The sequence below is a fragment of the Panthera onca genome, chromosome B3 (assembly GCF_046562875.1).
Source record: "Panthera onca isolate mPanOnc1 chromosome B3, mPanOnc1 haplotype 2, whole genome shotgun sequence".
Lineage (NCBI taxonomy): Eukaryota > Metazoa > Chordata > Mammalia > Carnivora > Felidae > Panthera > Panthera onca.
The window spans coordinates 21,233,539-21,250,627 of NC_138344.1; the positions used below are offsets into that span (position 1 = coordinate 21,233,539).

The window sequence follows — 17,089 nt, forward strand, 5'->3', positions numbered from 1 at the left end:
GGTGGTCTCTGAGGTAGAAAGTTTCCATAAGAGCTCTGAATCTCAGAAACACTGGGCATGCTTGTCCAGGCCAGAGCAGTGGAACGGTAGGTCCAGTGAGGTGAATGGAGATGGCACCTGCTAGGTCAGAGGGCACGGACTCCGGGGTCCTCATCTTTCTCCGATCTCTTTTGGGGGGCCTTTCTGCAAGTGTGGCCAAGGGTCCCTACACCAGAGCCCTGTGTGGGGTTCTCGGCCCACCCACACTTACCATATTGAATCCCTGCAGCCTGAGGCAGAAATTTGTTTTTATTTAGCTTTAAGAACTTTCCCTGGGTTTCTCATTAAAGTTTGAGAACTGCCAGCTACTTTATGGCTCTGAAATGTGTATTTGAATTTTTCCATAATTTCTCAGATTTTTGCTCTCATATGAGCCTTCTGTAGAAAAGCAATGTGATGTAAACAAATGAGCTAGGAATGGCAAGAAAACAGCCTTTGATTTTGAACCCAAAATCTATTATTTCCTTCAGATTGAGTAAGCAGTAGGTTAAGGTGGTAGTTTTTAAAAAACAGAAAAAACTGACCTTCCTCTGTGTGTGTATGACTTTGTCTTAGGGATTCATGGGGAAGGGTCCACCTTTAGCACGTTGTATGGCCTCCTCCTGTGGGATGTAATCTTCATGGACGGGATACCAGACGTCTTCAGAAATGCCTACCAGGTACTCAGGTTAGGCAGCGCCAGGCGCATGTGCTTTGTAGGCTAGCAGACGATACTGCCCCTTCTGGTTCCTGCCCACCCGTGTGCCATGTGCCTGCTGCCATCAGAAATCTGTCAAGTACAATCTTCTGGATGGTGCTGATTCTCTGTAAGAGTTTTTATTTTAAAGTCAGGCTCCTAGAATTTAAAATGTTAAGTCTGTTAAGTTTTAAACTTTAACCTGCTTTATTTACCTTCTTCATTCCCCTTGAGACCATTCCTGGGTTTCTTTGGCTTCGGCTGTCACTGGGCTCCTGTCCGGGCCTGCACCATCACGTGCTCCATTACACGCACCTGCTAAGAGTGCCACCAACGTCAACTAAAAGCTCTTTTCACAGATTGTTGCGCTAGCAAACCAGTACAATAAGTTGCTTTTATGTTAGATTACTTAGATTGTTTTTTGCCTATCTTTTAAAAAAAAGAATGTGTCCATTTAATCAGATTGGCCAGCTTCCAAATTTTACAGGTACTGAATGTTCTGATGAATCAGGGTCTCTCCAGGCACAGTATGAGAGCTTCTTTTCCCTGCGACATAGGCATGCCCACTGGACTTGTGTACAGACAGCTTCTTCACGAGCAGGGGGCCGGCCATTGAAGCCAGGCTGCAGCTGATTCACAGCGCCCCCGCGGAGAGCCTGAGGGCCTGGGTGGCAGCCGCGTGGCAGGCCCAGGAAGGCCGAGTGGCTTCCATTGTCAGCTGGGATCGCTTTGCTTCTCTTCAGCAAGCTCAGGTGAGAATCTGCAGCCGGATTTGGTCAGAAATCCTGTATATACATGTACCTGTGTGTGCGCGTGTATGTATGTTTATATGCACGTGTGTGTGTGTGTGTGTGTGTGTGTATGTGACTGTGCCCGTGCATACATTTATGTATATGATAATACCCTAGTCCAGATGCCACTGTTCTTGATGGGAACGTGGCAGGGCACAAAATAAGCCCCGTTATGCCTTCTTCCCTTTAGTTGACAGCCTCCTGTGACCCTCAGCAGGGAGGGCACCGTTCCTGTCCCTGCAACTGCTGGCCTTTGCAAGCCATCACTGTCCTATTCCCGAGTATTTACACCACATTCCCTCTTCCTCACCTGTTCCCCAGGGTTTTCCCGGCTGGACAGAAGTGTAACTGACTCCCCAGACTGTGCCAGTGGGCATTTTAGCCAGTGGCTCTGGAGCCCTGGCACAAGCAGAACACCACCTGAAGGCCTTGGAATTCACTTGTGTCGAATTACACAGTTTTCTCCTATCTTGTGATCAGTGAAAGTATTTCAGGATCCCTGTCACAGGGAACGGCTAACTGTCCACATATTTTGTGTGCAGGATCTTGTTTCCTGCTTGGGCGGCCCTGTCCTCAGTGGTGTGTGCAGGCGGCTGGCTGTGGACTTCCGGCACTGCCGAGGGGGCCTCCCCGACCTGGTGGTGTGGGACTCCCAGAGTCATCACTTTAAGGTCAGTTGGGCCAGAATGGAAAGTCCTATTTCTGTGATAATTTTATTAGCAACTTAAAGAGAGGCTACAATGTAGGCATTCCTTGCATGGTTGTTGGCAAGACTGAATCCCTCAAAAGCTCTTGGACTGAGGGCCATGGTACCTCAGTGGCGGTCGGCCAGGGCCTCCTCAGCCCCTCGCGTGTGGGCCTCCCCTGTCCACCATGCAGTGCTCACCTTGGCAGCTCTCGTCATCAGAGCAGGTGAGCGGGAAGAGCCAGTGTGGGCAAGATGGAAGTCTGTCTCTTGTAACCTGATCGTGCAAGGAACAATCCCTCCCTTGTGCTGTATTCTTCCTTTAGAAGCAAGTCCCAGGGTCCAGCCCATGCTCAAAGGGAGGGGATTCCACAGGGTGTGAACACCATGAGGCTGAGATGACTGGGAACTGTCTTCTAAGTGAGCTTAGGGTGAGCGCCTCATCACGTGTTGTAGGCTCATTTCCCCCCCGCCCCCCCTTGCCTCACCTTGGTCTTATCCTGCTGCCTATCCCAGGTTGTTTTTCTTATTATTGAGTTTTGAGATTTAAAATTCTGGAATCAAGTCCTTTATCAGATATAGTTCATCCCAGTCTGTGCCTTGTCTTTTCATTCTTGTAATAGTGTTATTTGAAGAGCAGAAACTTTACATTTTGGCCAAGTCCCACTTCTCTGTTCTTTAACAGATTGTGCTTTTGGGGTCCTAGGACATCTCTGACTGGAACTGAGGATTTGTGTGTCTCTCCTTGCAGTCTGTCCAGTTTGCTTCATATATCCTCAAGCTCTGTGATCAGATGTACAAACTTGAAGGACTCTCATGTCCTCTTGGTGAACTGATCCCTTCATCATTGTGAAATGACCCTCCTCTATTCCTGGTCACGTTTTTCACTCAGAAACTGACTATTAATATATAGCCACTCCAGCTTTCTTTGGATTAGTATTAATGTATCTTTTTCTAGTCTTTTATTTTTAACTTATTTTGTCTTTATAGTTAATAAATTTCTTATAGGCGGGTTTCCTTTGCCTTTTAATTGGGTGTTTGGGCCATTTACATTTGATGTGATTATTGACATTTGGCTTTAAAGCTGCCATTTTGATATTTGTTTTTTGTCTCAGCTCTCTTGTTCTCCTTTCCTCTCCTTTTTCTACCTCCCCCTTTTTTTTTACAGATTGCGTTTTAACCCTTTATTGGCTTGTTAACTGTAACTTTGTTGTACATATAAGTGGTTGCTCCAGTGTTAACAGTGTACATCTTAAACTTATTATCTACTTTCAAGTGATCTTATCATCCCATATATAGTACAGAGAAACTTACAAGAGTATATTTTTGTATCTCCTCTCCCAGCCTTTGTGATGTTCATACATTATATTTCTACATGTTATAAACCCTGCATTTTTTTTGCTTTCTACAGTTGATTGTTAAGAACCTTTAGGGGTGCCTGGGTGGCTCAGTCAGTTAAGCGTCTGACTTTGGCTTAGGTCATGATTTTGCGGTTCATCGGTTCAAGCCCTGCATCAGGCTCTGGGCTGATAGCTCAGGGCCTGGAGTCTGCTTCGGATTCTGTGTCTCCCATTCTCTCTGTCCCTCCCTCACTTCCGCTCTCTCGCTCAAAAATAAACATTAAAAAAAAAAAAAGAATCTTTATATTTATTCACATAGATACAATTTCTTAATGCTTGTTATTCCCTTTATAGAGATCCAGACTTCCATGTGCTATCATCCCACCTCACCTCTGCTTAAAGAACTTTAACCCTTCTTGAACTGGAGGTCAGCTGGTAATGGATGTTTTAGGTTTTATGTCTTAAGTCTTTATTTCATCTTTGTTTTTGAAAGATATTTTTTCTGAGGCAAGAATTCTATGTTAATAGTTTTTTTTTCTTCCAGTACTTTAAAATATTGGTCCACTCCACTGTCCTATATAATGATCAATCTGTAATCCTTTCCTTTAGGCTTCAAAAAATTCTAGCTGCTTTTAAAATATTCCCTTTATCACTGATTATGCAACTTAATTATGTTTCTGTATGTAGTATTCTTAATGTTTCTGTACTTGGGGCTCATTGAGCTGCTTGGATCTTTGAGTTTATTATTTCCATCAAATTTGAAAAATCTGGATAGTTTTTATCGCTGTTTTGAAGTTGAGTGAATAAAACTGACACAGTTCCTGGCTTCATGGAGTGGATATATAATGAACAGTTTTATCTTCTGATAAATGCCATGAAAGAAGTGCATAGGAAGGACCCTGCATAGAGATGTACTGACCTCTTTGAGATGAATTAGGCTGAGCATTGAAGGGTAACATGTCAGACATGTGAAGAACCAGAAGAAATGTCCTAGGCAGCAGAACAGCGAGCGTATGGAAGGGCCCTTCAGTTGGTAAGAGTCTGGTCTTTTCTTGGAAACTGAAGTGCCCTTGGAGTGGTTGGCAGGGGCCAGCTCATACGGTTTTGTGGGTCATGGCAAAAGTGGACTTAATTGCAGACATAACAAGAAGTAATTGAAGGGTTTTAAGCAGGGGAGCAACAGTCTAGTACATGCTTTAAAAATTGTTTTTGGGGGCACCTGGGTGGCTCAGTGGGTTAAGCATACAACTTTGGCTCAGGTCATGAGCTCACGTTTCAGGAGTTTGGGCCCCACGTCGGGCTTTGTGCTGACAGCTGAGAGCCTGCAGTCTGCTTCAGACTATGTCTCCCTGTCTCTCTGCCCTTCCCCCGCTCATGTTCTCTCTCTCTCTCTCTCTCTCTCTCTCTCTCTCTGTGTCTCAAAAATAAACATTAAAAATTTTCAACTATGTATTCAGAATCAACTTACTAATTCTCTGTCGGGAACTGCCTACTTTGTACTGAATAATTCTCAATGTAATTCACATATGTATATTTGTTTTATATATGTAAGTACAGTAATACAGTAGAAGCCATTGAAGTAGTTGTTAGTGAAAACTATTATAGCTTACTTGGCTCTTCCGTTTCAGTAAGATACTAATAATTTTTTTAAATCTTCCAGCTGGTGGAAGTTAAAGGCCCCAACGATCGTCTTTCACATAAGCAAATGGTCTGGTTGCACGAACTGCAGAAGTTGGGGGCCGAAGTAGAAGTCTGCCACGTGGTTGCAGTTGGAGCTAAGAGCAAAGGTCTGAACTAAGAGCTATGGAATTGGGAATATCTGGGATTGAAGATTTTCAAAAGCGTAAAGCATTCTTACATTTTATTTAACTTTGATTTTGTCAATAATAAACCTGAGAGTTTAAGACTCATCATTGTACAGTATCTGTGTATTTGGTCTTGGCCTGAATGTACTCACTGATTACACATAGCAGGTAATGAACTTTCTAAAAGGTCAGAACCAGCATGCCTGGTGGCTCAGTTGATTGAGCGTCCAACTCTTGATTCCATTTCAGGTCATGATCCCAGGGCCGTGGGATTTTAGCCTTCCCTCAGGCTCCACAGGTCTCTCTCTCACTCCTTCTACCCCTCCCCTCTCAAAATAAAAAATAAATGATAAAAAAATCAATAAAAAATAAAATAAAAAGGAAAAATACAGAACCTTCGTGTTGGCCATCTCAGGAAATAGATGCATTTATGTTATTACACTAGACTTGCAAAATGCTGGAAAAGATTCAAACAATGGGATGTTTCACAGCTTTTGGTCTTTTATAAAAGTAGCCTATAGTGTTCCTAATAAGTGTGTGGGCAAACTGAATTTAAGGTTTCCTATAATGCCCAGATACACTCAGCTATTTAACATTCTTGTTTTAGGATTATCTAAAAAGGGTACAAACAATTGAAATTCTGATTTCTCTTGGAATTAAAAAAATTGTCATTAAATTCCTTAACTTAAAAGATCTGTCAAGGCCTACTCTTACTAATTGGGCCTAGATCACCAAAGGTATTAACAGTCTATCAAAGACAATTGTCCTTTTTCATCTTTCTCCTTGGAAACATCCCTAATGACTAGGTGAGGGGCAATTTTCTACATACAGTATCATTGGAACAGGGCTGTTTATCACTGTTGGGAGAGCCTTAGGTGGAGGAAAGTGTATGGTAGGAAGGCAGCTTACCAGAACAGTAAGACCAGGAGTCAGGGACGGAGATCCCAGTCTCCCCACAGACTAATTTTGAGATCTTCTTAGGGAAATGTTACCTCCTCGAGTTTGGCAATTTTTTAAAACTTTTCTTTATTTTGAGAGAGAGGCAGCACAAGCAGGGGAGGGGCAGGGAGAGAGGGAGAGAGAATCTCAAGCAGGCTCCCCACGGTCAGCACAGAGCTTGACACAGGGCTGTAACTCATGAACCTGAGATCATGACCTGAGCCAATATTAAGAGACACTTAGGCTGAGCCACCCAGATGCCCCGAGCTTGGTAATTTATTGAGTGGAAGGACAAGTTAGGGCATAGTCCATTAATACCCAGATGGCCTTAACCACAGCCAGTTCTAATCAATGCTGAAAATGTTAACTGATCACAACCTTGCTTGAGAGCAAAGAAGTTGGATGACACCCCCACAAGTGTGGCTGGAAGAAAATGCCTTCGCTTCTTCAATCACTATGTTCTTGTAGATTTCACATCGATAACTACAACAACCAAATTCTGTGGAAATTTTATTTAGCAGTCAAAATTTCCTTCACATTCATCACTGTTGAACAAGAGCTCTCATCTTCCTGCTCATCCTACTTTAACTCAGGTCGTAATTTTAGGCACAAAGGTTTTAGTTTTCTCTCAAAATCAAGTTCTACTTGAGGTTACTGCTATAGCAAGCAGATTTTGTTGAAGGTATGTTGACTAGTTTTCACCCTCTGTTAGCACACATTAATATACTTTTCTTAAATAAAGTTAAGACATTTTTGGTTTTAAAACTGGTTTCCATCATAAAATAACAGTAAGACATTGTACATCTTTAAGTTCAGTACTAGAAAGTCCCAAGCTGTCTGGAGCCCGTGCGGTGCCCCTCGGCACAGACTTCGCTCGCGGGGCTGTGGGGCTGGAGAGTGTGAAGCGCTCTTTGGTGCAGCATCCGTAACCACACGGAGGACTTCGGTCACCACCACATCCTTTTTGCTAGCAGAGGTGCCAGGCAGCTTTAGAATGGCCAGGACTTAAAGCTGTTATAGTTGTTTTTCATATTATGCATAAGTTGTGGCACAATAATCATGATAGAACAACCATCCAGCAAAAATAAAACTAAAAACCATATTTTACTACATTTGATTATCATACAAAAATATGCACATTTTCTATTTTAAGACAGTATGTTAATAGTACCTAATCTTTTTTAAACTTGTAAATTAAAAAAAAAATCACTAAAGGAGTTGAAATAAATGTGTGAGGGAAGAGGATTAGAAATAAATGCTCAACAACCACTCCCAGACCCCCCCCCCCCCCCCCCGCCAATTTAGAATTATTTGTAATAAAAAGGCAGTTTAATCAAAGAGGGAGAATTATCACACTTTCAATAGCAGGATATGCTGTGGGACTTTAAGGGGATTGAGACTGGTTTCCAATCAAGTAGTATAAAATGTTTAATGGCAATAGTGCTATTTATTTATATAAGGTGAAAAAAGCCCTTATTTTCTAGGCAACAAGCTGAAAAAACTGGGTTGATCCAGAAGACAAATTTCCTAAGACACTGTGTAAGAACTTCTGTCCCTTTAGGTCCAGAGACATCAACTTTAAAAAGGAAAATAATTCAGACATTTTGAAACAGCTATTCATTACACATAAAGGTAAAACACGCTTTGAAAAAACTTGTTTTAGAAGTTAGCCACTTCACTATAAAACTTTTCTAAAGCTTAAGATGGCAGTTTAAGAAACTAACAGCCCAATCTGAAAACATCCATCCTGTAAACAGGGAACAGGGTGGGCAGAGGAGGAGGGGGGTGGGGAGGAGGGGGATGGTGCTGACCGCCAGTCGCCCTAACAAGCTTCAGCTCCGACCCCACAGCTTTGGCTGGGTTCCCGCCACAGTCTGACGCAGAACACACCTTCTCCCTGTCAATACCGCTGTCAGAGGTCGGGGGCGGGGGGAAGGGGGGGGGGGGTTTCCCTCAATATTAAAATGGCAGTATTTTGAGAGAAGTACACTTTATTTCTCCTGTTGGCTAAACCTAACCACTAAGAACTGTGTGGGCGGGAGGAGGGACCTCTGTGCAGGTGACCCGACTCATTAGTTATTTCCAAGGTAAAGTGCCAACAACAGTTTACCAGACTGGAAATACGGGCAGCAAACACCCAAATCCCTCTCAACAGCCCTCTGTTTTGGAGGGTGGGCTTCGGTGCCGACAGCAATGGCTCCTGCCGCTGTCACACCCACACCGACCACCCCACAGGCCCGCTGTGTCCTCGCTGACTTTCAGAGGAAAGGAAATGTGGTTTGGGGGACTCCTGGCTATTGGTATGAAGCTCAGCAGTGACAAGCCCATTACCAATATGTAGGTTAACACCCTGATTTTAAAAACTGAAAACTGTGTTTTACTTTGTGTTATGCATACCTCAATGTCAAAGGCACTTCTAAGTTTATATTATCTATAGCAAATGCTTTTAAAGTCAGCAGTGCATATCATTTTAAAGTTAGTCCTGGGAAGTTAACAGCAAACTCATGGTTTTAAAACACAGTGATCTACGGTCCCAAACAAGGTGATCTAAAATAAATAATAGCCTTGGAACACTGAACCCTCAGGTGAGTTCAATTAGAATAGAAAGTGACCAGAAAAATACATTAATACCTATTAGAGCTGACCGGATGCTCTTGAAAATAGACTAAATGTTAATTTCTTAACTTTCCTGACCTCTGTTTCTTTGGAGTGCCAGGCTGAGGATCAGGCAACCTTTAGTGGCTGGTGGGAGAAAGTGGATGCAGACAAAATAAACGTCACAGACAAAACCTGATTTGTTTGCTCACAGTAGTAAAAATAGAATGTCTGCCTACAGATCACCCGAAACTGGGCCAGACTGAAAATGACAGAAAGAGGACATAAAAAAGAAAAGGCCTTTTAAAAAAGAATTGTGAGGAAGTGTTAACTCGACTTGTTTTTAAATATTAGTGCAAATTTCAACTATTATTCCGACACGTAAAATTTTTAGAGCCTCTGATGCCTAGGTTAGCAATTCTGATTCAGAGGAAGCCGGTTTATGGCTCCCCTCAAAACGTTCAGAAAACGGGTGTGTTAGTCTTCGTTTGCTAGCGTCTCGGTAGATAACCAGATTTTGGCCCCACTCAAGAACTTGCTCAACGGCGTTCCCGAAATGCTCCGCCGGCAAAGGTTGCCCACAGGAGAGAAGGGGAACGATGAAGACAGGAACTCTGGCGTCCCCGCCGCCTGTGGGCCGCCCACCCGGAAGTACATCCGGCTCTGGTCAGGCTCCGGGCAGCAGGCCTCGGGAGGGCCGGCCCGGTGCTGCTGCAGCGTCCTGCGGAGCACATCCACCTCGTCGGCCAGCAAGGACAGCCTGTGGAAGGCGGTGATGAAGCCCCCAAGGCTGATCTGGGCTTCGGGGACCCAGCGGAAGTAGCACAGCTTCCAGAGTTTGACGTGCATCCCGGAGACGTGCGGCAGAAGGGCGCCATGCAGGTCCACCGGCCGGGAGAACCACTCTCGGAGATACTGCTCTGCGCCACGGGCCTGGTCACCGGGCTGCGGAAGCGGCTCCGGCTTTCCTTTCAGGATCAGGGAGTTTCGCCTCGGCACCAGGTCCTGGTTGGTGACGATCCCGTTCTTCAAGGAAGCTGGCATTCCCCTCAGTGTGGAGCTGTAGCCTTTCTGGAAGGAGAGCGACCTCAGCGTTACCTCCCTGGAGCCTCCCCCTTTGCATAGACAGGAAAGGCCCAGTGGCAAATATTCACTGGATGTGGGGACAAAATGGGGGAATGGCGGTCATAACATTCTGTCCCTTCCCTTGCAACCCTCCTCCTGATCTCTTCCACCTGAGTCCCATTAGCTAGCAATGGGCTCTGCCTAGGGCATTAGCGCTGGCCTGCGACCTGGCAGGGAGGGGATACCTCCTGTTCATCATTCTGCTAAAGTGCAAATTTCTAAGACCTCTGGGTTAGGGAGAAACCTAGGATCTGGCTGATTCTAGAAAGAAAGGCAAGTGGATGGGCTTCAGGAATGGGGCCTCTCAGGCTCAGAGCTGCTATCCGCTGAATCCTACATGCTGAGCAAGCTCTGTGGGCCTCAGTCACCAAGAAGAAAAGTCAGGGCATGGTCATTTCAGTTACAAAGCAAATGATTCCTCAAAATCTGCATTGGCAGTGTCAAGGGAAGTGACCTGGATCTTAATACTCTGTGTTCTGAAAATATGGCCTTTGTTAGGTGTAAGCAAACACTGTGTTTTTATTGTTGGTGCGTTTTTGTAATTTACCTTTGTCCGTTTGAAAGCCTTCACAGAACCGTTCTGTACACAGGGTGTGCTCTTTCCGATGTACAAGGGGTTATGGAATAGGGTGCGATCCTTTGCTGTAAACTGAAGAGACCAGTCCCAAACTGAGGGGAATTTTAAACCCTTTTCGTCACCCAGCTGGATATTTTTGCTTATAGCAAATTCCTGCAAGATAAATATTTGAACATTTATGAGAAGATGCCAAATGATTTTCTCATATATTTTTTTTGATGAGCCAAAATCATTCTCTCACTATGGGGAATTTTCTGGACTAGAGCAACTCTAGCTCACCGGGAGCAGCATGTTTTGCTCTGAGAGAAGAGACACTCTTGGCACCTTGGATCAGAGGGACACCTCACACCCTATATGAGCAAGGAGAGCACCTTTTCTTCTGGAAGCCACCAAGGAAGCTGGACCCTCTAGCACCTTTTCTTCTGGAAGCCACCAAGGAAGCTGGACCCTCTGAGCAAGGAATATATTATTACAACAAGTAAAATTTCAGGAAAGCCATACTATAAAGTCTTCAAGGTGTCCCAGTTACTTTTGTAATTGTAGCACTTTACTTTCTGAGTACGTGATACATTTACGCAACTACCTGCTGGGCACAGAACTTGGTGAGTGGATGTGTAAGACAGTCTGTGCATGGTGATCACTGCCATCTATTTTATCCCATTTTCTAAGTCCACGCTCACACGTCACTTATCCAGTGACCTTCAGTATCTGAACCACACCCCAGGAGCAGGGAGGAGGGAATTCAGACCCTGTGCACACAGTCCCGGCATCTGGCCACGACCACGAAGACCACACACTGAGGCCGGGCCTCTTGCTCCCAGGAGCCTGCCTCCAGCCCACTGTGGGCTCACGTGGCCTACTGATGCAGGGCACAATGCTGCAGGGAGACAGCCCACTGCCTCTGTGTGGAGAAGGTGAGGAGCATCAAACCAGGCAGCTGCACTTAGTGGCATGGAGAAAGGGGCTGTCATCCTGGCTGAGGGCCAAAGCAGGCTGGCACATCGGTTTACGTAGGTTAGTTCTCTGGAGGAAATTTCTCAAGATACCGAGTCCCTGGATGGTGGGAGAGGACTGATTCTTATTTTCTGCTCCGTACTTTTCAGTATTCTCCAAACAACCAAGAACTTGTTTGGAAATTAGGAAAAAGGCAAAAACTCATTGTTATTACTAAAGAAGCACTGTGGTCAGGACACCAGCTCCACACCACAGGTATGACCAGGTGTGACCCATGTCGTAGTGTTGACTCAGGGCCAGCAGGAAACAGATAAGCTATCTAACAGTATAGGGCATTTTACAAAATGTCCTATTGCAAACGAGTAAAACTTAACTCATTAAGCACCAAATATATTAAAAAAAAAAAACCTTTTTAGTTACTTGAAATTTCAAAATATATATGCATGTAGAAACAACCCATTTCCTTTAAAAAGACAGTATTAAGAGCTGTTTTAATGGCCCTTCTAGAAAAATAAACAGAAAACAGTCATCTTTTTTTATGTGAAAACTAAAAATGTTTATCTCCAAAGATCAGATTTTCCACAAAGAGTACCTGACCATGAGCATCTAAGGTGGCCTCAGAAGAGAAGGAAACGTCTTTATGGAAGAGACTAAGCTGAGAACAGCGGTTGTGCTAATCAGGACCTTACATCAAAAGCCATTTTCCCAGGGAGGGCAGAGGTGGCACTGATGGCCTTCAATCTGGCTGTTACATCAAATCATCAGTATGAAGTGATGAGACAAGGAGGGATCCATGCTAGTACTCGCCAGGAAAAGCTTTTGAAAAAGGCCAGGCTAAAAAAACAATACAGTATTAGAGCATGGACCAGGGAAAGTAGATGATCTACTTTTTTTTAAGTTTATTTATTTATTTTGAGAGAGCGAGCAAGAAAGACAGTGTAGATGGGAGGGGCAAAGTGCAGAGAGGGAGAAAGAGAACCACAAGCAGGCTCCTCGATGATGCGGGGCTTGAACTCATGAACCATGAGATCATGACCTGAGCCAAATCAAGAGTCAGCTGCTTAACTGACTGAGCCACCCAGGCACCCTCAGATGATATACTTTTAAAAAATATTTAACTTTTATTTCCACATCGAAAGCTATTTGTAAACTTATCTGGGCACATCCAGAGTCCAGCCTAGGAGCAGGGTGAGGAGTGAGTGTCTCTGGGGTCCAACCTGAGCTCTGCAGAGTCCTCTGCTCAGTGCCTGCTGGAGGCACTGCAGTCACTGGGACCTTAGGGCCGATGTACTGGCATTTTACATCGAATGTTCTACATCTAACAAGGCTGATTTCCTAGCTTTGTGTACATTTTGAAGGCTCACAAGGTGTGTGTGTGCATGCATGAGTGTACTAGGGGTGTGCATGGGCGTGTACACGGGGCAGTGAAGGGAGAGGAGTATGATGGGCAGGCAACACCACCAGATGCACAGCCCACAGTGAAGCTCAAGGGGCACAAACTGGATGATGCCCAGTGAACGAGGAATGAAAAGGAGCGCATCGGAGACCATTTAGTTTAGGAACAAATAGTCTCCCACACCTCAGGGCCCCAGCCTACCACCGGTCTGAGCGCAGTACTGGGAGAGGTTACATTCTATTAGGGAAGCACAGAATATAGTTTATAAAAACTTCCTTCACAAACTCCCCGATCTAAAATAAATACCCTATGGCAGTGCTAAGTTTCTCTGACCCTGAGCCCCCGGACAGCAGCCCCACTGAGACACGGCTCCCCTACTCTGAGGTAAGACCAGCTCCCCCTCCCTCCCATCTCCCTCCTCTTGTAACAAGCCCCAGGCCCCTTCCTTTTTTTTGGGATGTTCCTCATTAATAAAGGTCTCTCTATTACAATAGCCTGAATAAAAATCATCTCCTTAAATGTCTAGTGCACTTTGTCTTTCACATCCACAATCTAGACTAATTCATTTCTTTAGCAAATAGTGAAGCATTATGCTTCACAGTTTACAGATGAGGAACCTGGGCTCACCATTCTCCCAGACCAGGGCCAGGATTCAGGTTTTCTGACCCTAGGAGGGACTCATATTATACCAGGCCACATCACCTGGACCAGGGCCTTAGTGCTGAGGCTGAGGACCGCAAGAGCTCTCCTTTCTGTTTCTCTCAATGGTTACTGCAACATTTATCAGCTATTCCCAATGTCAGTTCCAATGTGGGTGAGTCAGAACCCAGGGTTCTGGAAGGTTCTACCAGCGGCAATCAGAAGTTAGTTTCAAGTTTGGCTTGAGACCCTCCTTAGTCATGATTCTTCCTCTAGGTCAATGAACTGTGACTAGAAACTGAACATCCTACCCAACAGGACTGCTGTGTGGCATGTGGGACTGGTTCTGAGGCTACTTGGTCAGCCAGCGCCTGCCAAGAATTTGAGTCTAGCACCATCCCTATGCTTCATCTCTGAAATTCCTTCTCCACAGAACTCTTGAAGAAAATGATCTTGCTTTGTACATCTTTTATTCTAGGAAACAAAAGTCCTCAAAGAGGACCTTTTAAATTACTCATCTGGAGAGCCTGAATGTCAAAATATAAATATAAAAGCACAACATTTAAAGTGGGTGTAATAATTTACATCTTTGAAATCTGTTTTTTTTAATTGTTACATATCACATTAAAATTTTTTTTTTAATTTATTTGAGAGAAAGAGAGAGAGCGCGCGCCAGAGAGAGAAACCAACCAGGGGAGGGGTGGAGAGAGAGGGAGACAGAACCTAAAGCAGGTTCCGGGCTCTGAGCTGTCAGCACAGAGCCTGACGCGGGGCTCGAACTCATGAACTGTGAGATCATGACCTGAGCCAAAGTCAGATGCTTCACCGACTGAGCAACCTAGGTGCCCCTCTTTTCTTTTAAGTAGGCTCCATGACCAAAGTGGGGCTTGAACTCACAACCTTGAGATTAAGAGTTGCATGCTCTACCGAGTAAGCCATCCAGGAGCCCTAAAAACTGCTTTATTATGAACAATGTACATCAGAGAGAAATACCTAAAATGCTCAGTCATAAAAATGAAACAGTTTCCTAGATTTTTGTAGGCTTTTATGGAATTCATTCAGAAATTACAGCTTAAAATGGTAGCTTAAGACTTTTAATTTACATATTTAAATATGCGGCTAACTGTACTTCAATTCCGTATCAATAAAGTTGTAAAAGCAAAAAAGAGAAGTAGCTATCGCCACAGTATCTCTTACCGTGCTTTGTTTCACCCGCTGGTGAGGAGAGTTGAACAGGAAGGTGCCAAACAGGGAGATGTGGGTGCTGTCGTACAGTATAGCCAAGTAAGTCTCTGAGAACTCGAAGGCCGCTGGGTATTGTTCTAACAGCTGCCACGTGGCATCCAAGAACAGCAAAAATAAGGGAGACTGGCATATACAAACAGAAAATGGGATGATTTAATGTTGTCCTTCAGTTGTTCACATTTATTTCCAAACTTACTGCTTACAGTAAGGAAGAGAATAAGAGAACAGCTAAGCCTAAAACACTTGGCTCCAAAGCTAAGCCAAGGATATGCAAATAGGTGAAACCAGCTTATGTCAAACCTAAGAAGTAAGTTCAACTGTGATAAACATCACAGCCCTTACTTGTGTAGTATCATTGAAATGGCAAAGTAAACAAACAGGCAAGTGTCACTGTATGAATGGGGGATACTAAAATATGTGACTAAGCTTATCTGGAAATAATTCTTTAGAATGCTGAAAAACAAAAACAAAAAACCAACAACTCCAAACCAAAAAACAACTTCTGTAATTAGCTTTTGGTGCACCGTGCAGGCTCAGCATCCGGAAAACTTCCCAGAGTTTCAGAAAACAGTTGGCATTAGCCTCTAGGTCACATGGTGGAGCCCCAAGTATAACAGCTGATGACAGCTATTGTATCCTGGAGTCCCAGCATCTTTTTATTTTTTTAAGTTTATTTATTTATGAGAAAGAAAGAGTGTGTGAGAGCAGGCAGGGGAGGGGCAGAGAGATAGAGAATCCCAAGTAGGCTCCGCCCTGGCAGTACAGAGCCCACTGTGGGGCCCAAACTCACCAACCACTGAGATCATGACCTGAGCAGAAATCAAGAGTCAGACGTCACCCAGGCACCCCTAGCATCTTTTTTTTTTCTTATGTTTATTCATTTTTGAAAGACAAAGAGAGACAGAGCACAAGCAGGGGTGGAGTGGAGGGAGAGTGGGGCACAGAATCCGAAGCAGGCTCCAGGCTCTGAGCTGTCAGCACAGACCCCGATGTGGGGCTCAAACTCAAGAACCGTGAGATCATGACTGGAGCCGAAGTCAGACACTCAACTGACTGAGCCACCCAGGTGTCCCACGCCCCCAGCATCTTTTAAGTGAAGTATTCGCTGTCGAGATTTCCTCAGATGGTAGTTTGTACTGCTCAGTCAGCCTATGCTTCTGAAACCACCATTCTGTGAGATGCCTGCAGGGCCTTTCACAGGCTCTCCTACCTCTGCACCCATGGCAGCCCCTGTGCCCAGAGCTGTTACAAAGATGTCCCTCTCAAACATCCCATTCTTAACACACGTGCCCCATTTCAAGAAAATGTGATACTCCAAAATTGATTTTCCAAAATACCTGATGTGCTCATTATTTGCTTTTCAGAGAGAGAATACAGCATTTTATCAAGTAGTTCTCAACGTGGAGAAATTTAACAATTTTTTTTGGAATTTTACCTATATTATTACAATAATCTTCATAAGTACATCAATTTGGATGCTAATCCATTGGTAGTCTTGGACTAAGGAAGCAAAGAGGTGCTAAATGCAATATTTAAAAAGCCTCCTGGTCTCTTTACAGACAGAATAGCTCTTCACATGACAACGTGAATTTTGCCTTGTGTACACTTACAGACTCACAACAAGCACCGAGATTCTGTTACCTCTTTCTCCGATCGCTTTAAGTGGTTGCACCTGTCCAGGAACTGATATCCGGCCATGACCCACTCCTTCTGGATGAGACTCTGAAATCCAGTAATTGTCCTAAAATGGGGATCCAGCATCACTTGAACAAGAGAAGCTACCATACAGCTCAAGTCTCTTCCCTCCTCCTCTGTTAAGAAAAATGGAAAAGAAAATAACTACTACATAGAAAAATGCTGAGCGAGAAAGGGAAGGTCAAGTGGATACTACATTATTCTCTGCCCGAGCTACCTTCAAAATAACCCATGCTAGGAGGGTTCAATGGATTCCAGCAACTCTAAAATATTATAGACTTTCAGCTCAATCAGTGTTTAATGGGAAATAATCTTTTATATATGAATATTTTCCAAATAACAGAGCATATTCCTCACACTTTTTACATTTCAGTAGTTTGGGGTGGAAATCTTTCAAGAGTCCATTCTGCTTCCTAAGAACATTAATTTTACTACTGGCAATTCCACATGGTGACTCAGAAGTGAACAAGGGGAATGGGATTGTCCACCACCATGTGAAAAGGTGGCAAACATTTTCCTCCTATCTTTTATAGCTGGTGTCTTTTTCAGTAATGCCAGTAATACCTGATATGAAAGCCAGCCGAAGAA

At 44.1% G+C, this 17,089-nt stretch overlaps 2 protein-coding genes across 9 annotated transcripts in view; one reads left to right on the forward strand and one right to left on the reverse strand.

The window, feature by feature from the left end:
- The window catches only part of FAN1 (FANCD2 and FANCI associated nuclease 1), a 34,568-nt gene extending 29,127 nt beyond the window's left edge, over positions 1 to 5,441 (forward strand). For 2 of the 5 annotated variants that reach the window (XM_060617863.3, XM_060617864.2), the window contains exons 11-14: positions 595 to 698; positions 1,273 to 1,467; positions 2,049 to 2,177; positions 5,192 to 5,441. In XM_060617863.3, the coding sequence (XP_060473846.2) occupies positions 595 to 698; positions 1,273 to 1,467; positions 2,049 to 2,177; positions 5,192 to 5,329 (566 nt within the window). In that variant the 3' untranslated portion in view covers positions 5,330 to 5,441. Of the gene's footprint in view, positions 1 to 594; positions 699 to 1,272; positions 1,468 to 2,048; positions 2,178 to 3,885; positions 3,967 to 5,191 lie in introns of those variants that run through there. The other 3 variants (XM_060617865.3, XM_060617866.3, XM_060617868.3) reach the window with 3 other exon arrangements.
- A 1,331-nt stretch (positions 5,442 to 6,772) lies between these two features.
- Positions 6,773 to 17,089, reverse strand: part of MTMR10 (myotubularin related protein 10) — a 54,984-nt gene continuing 44,667 nt past the window's right edge. For all 4 annotated transcript variants that reach the window (XM_060617869.3, XM_060617871.3, XM_060617873.3 and 1 more), the window contains 4 exons: positions 16,448 to 16,617; positions 14,759 to 14,929; positions 10,543 to 10,725; positions 6,773 to 9,941 (listed from right to left, as the gene is read on the reverse strand). In XM_060617869.3, the coding sequence (XP_060473852.2) occupies positions 9,348 to 9,941; positions 10,543 to 10,725; positions 14,759 to 14,929; positions 16,448 to 16,617 (1,118 nt within the window). In that variant the 3' untranslated portion in view covers positions 6,773 to 9,347. The remainder of the gene's footprint in view (positions 9,942 to 10,542; positions 10,726 to 14,758; positions 14,930 to 16,447; positions 16,618 to 17,089) is intronic.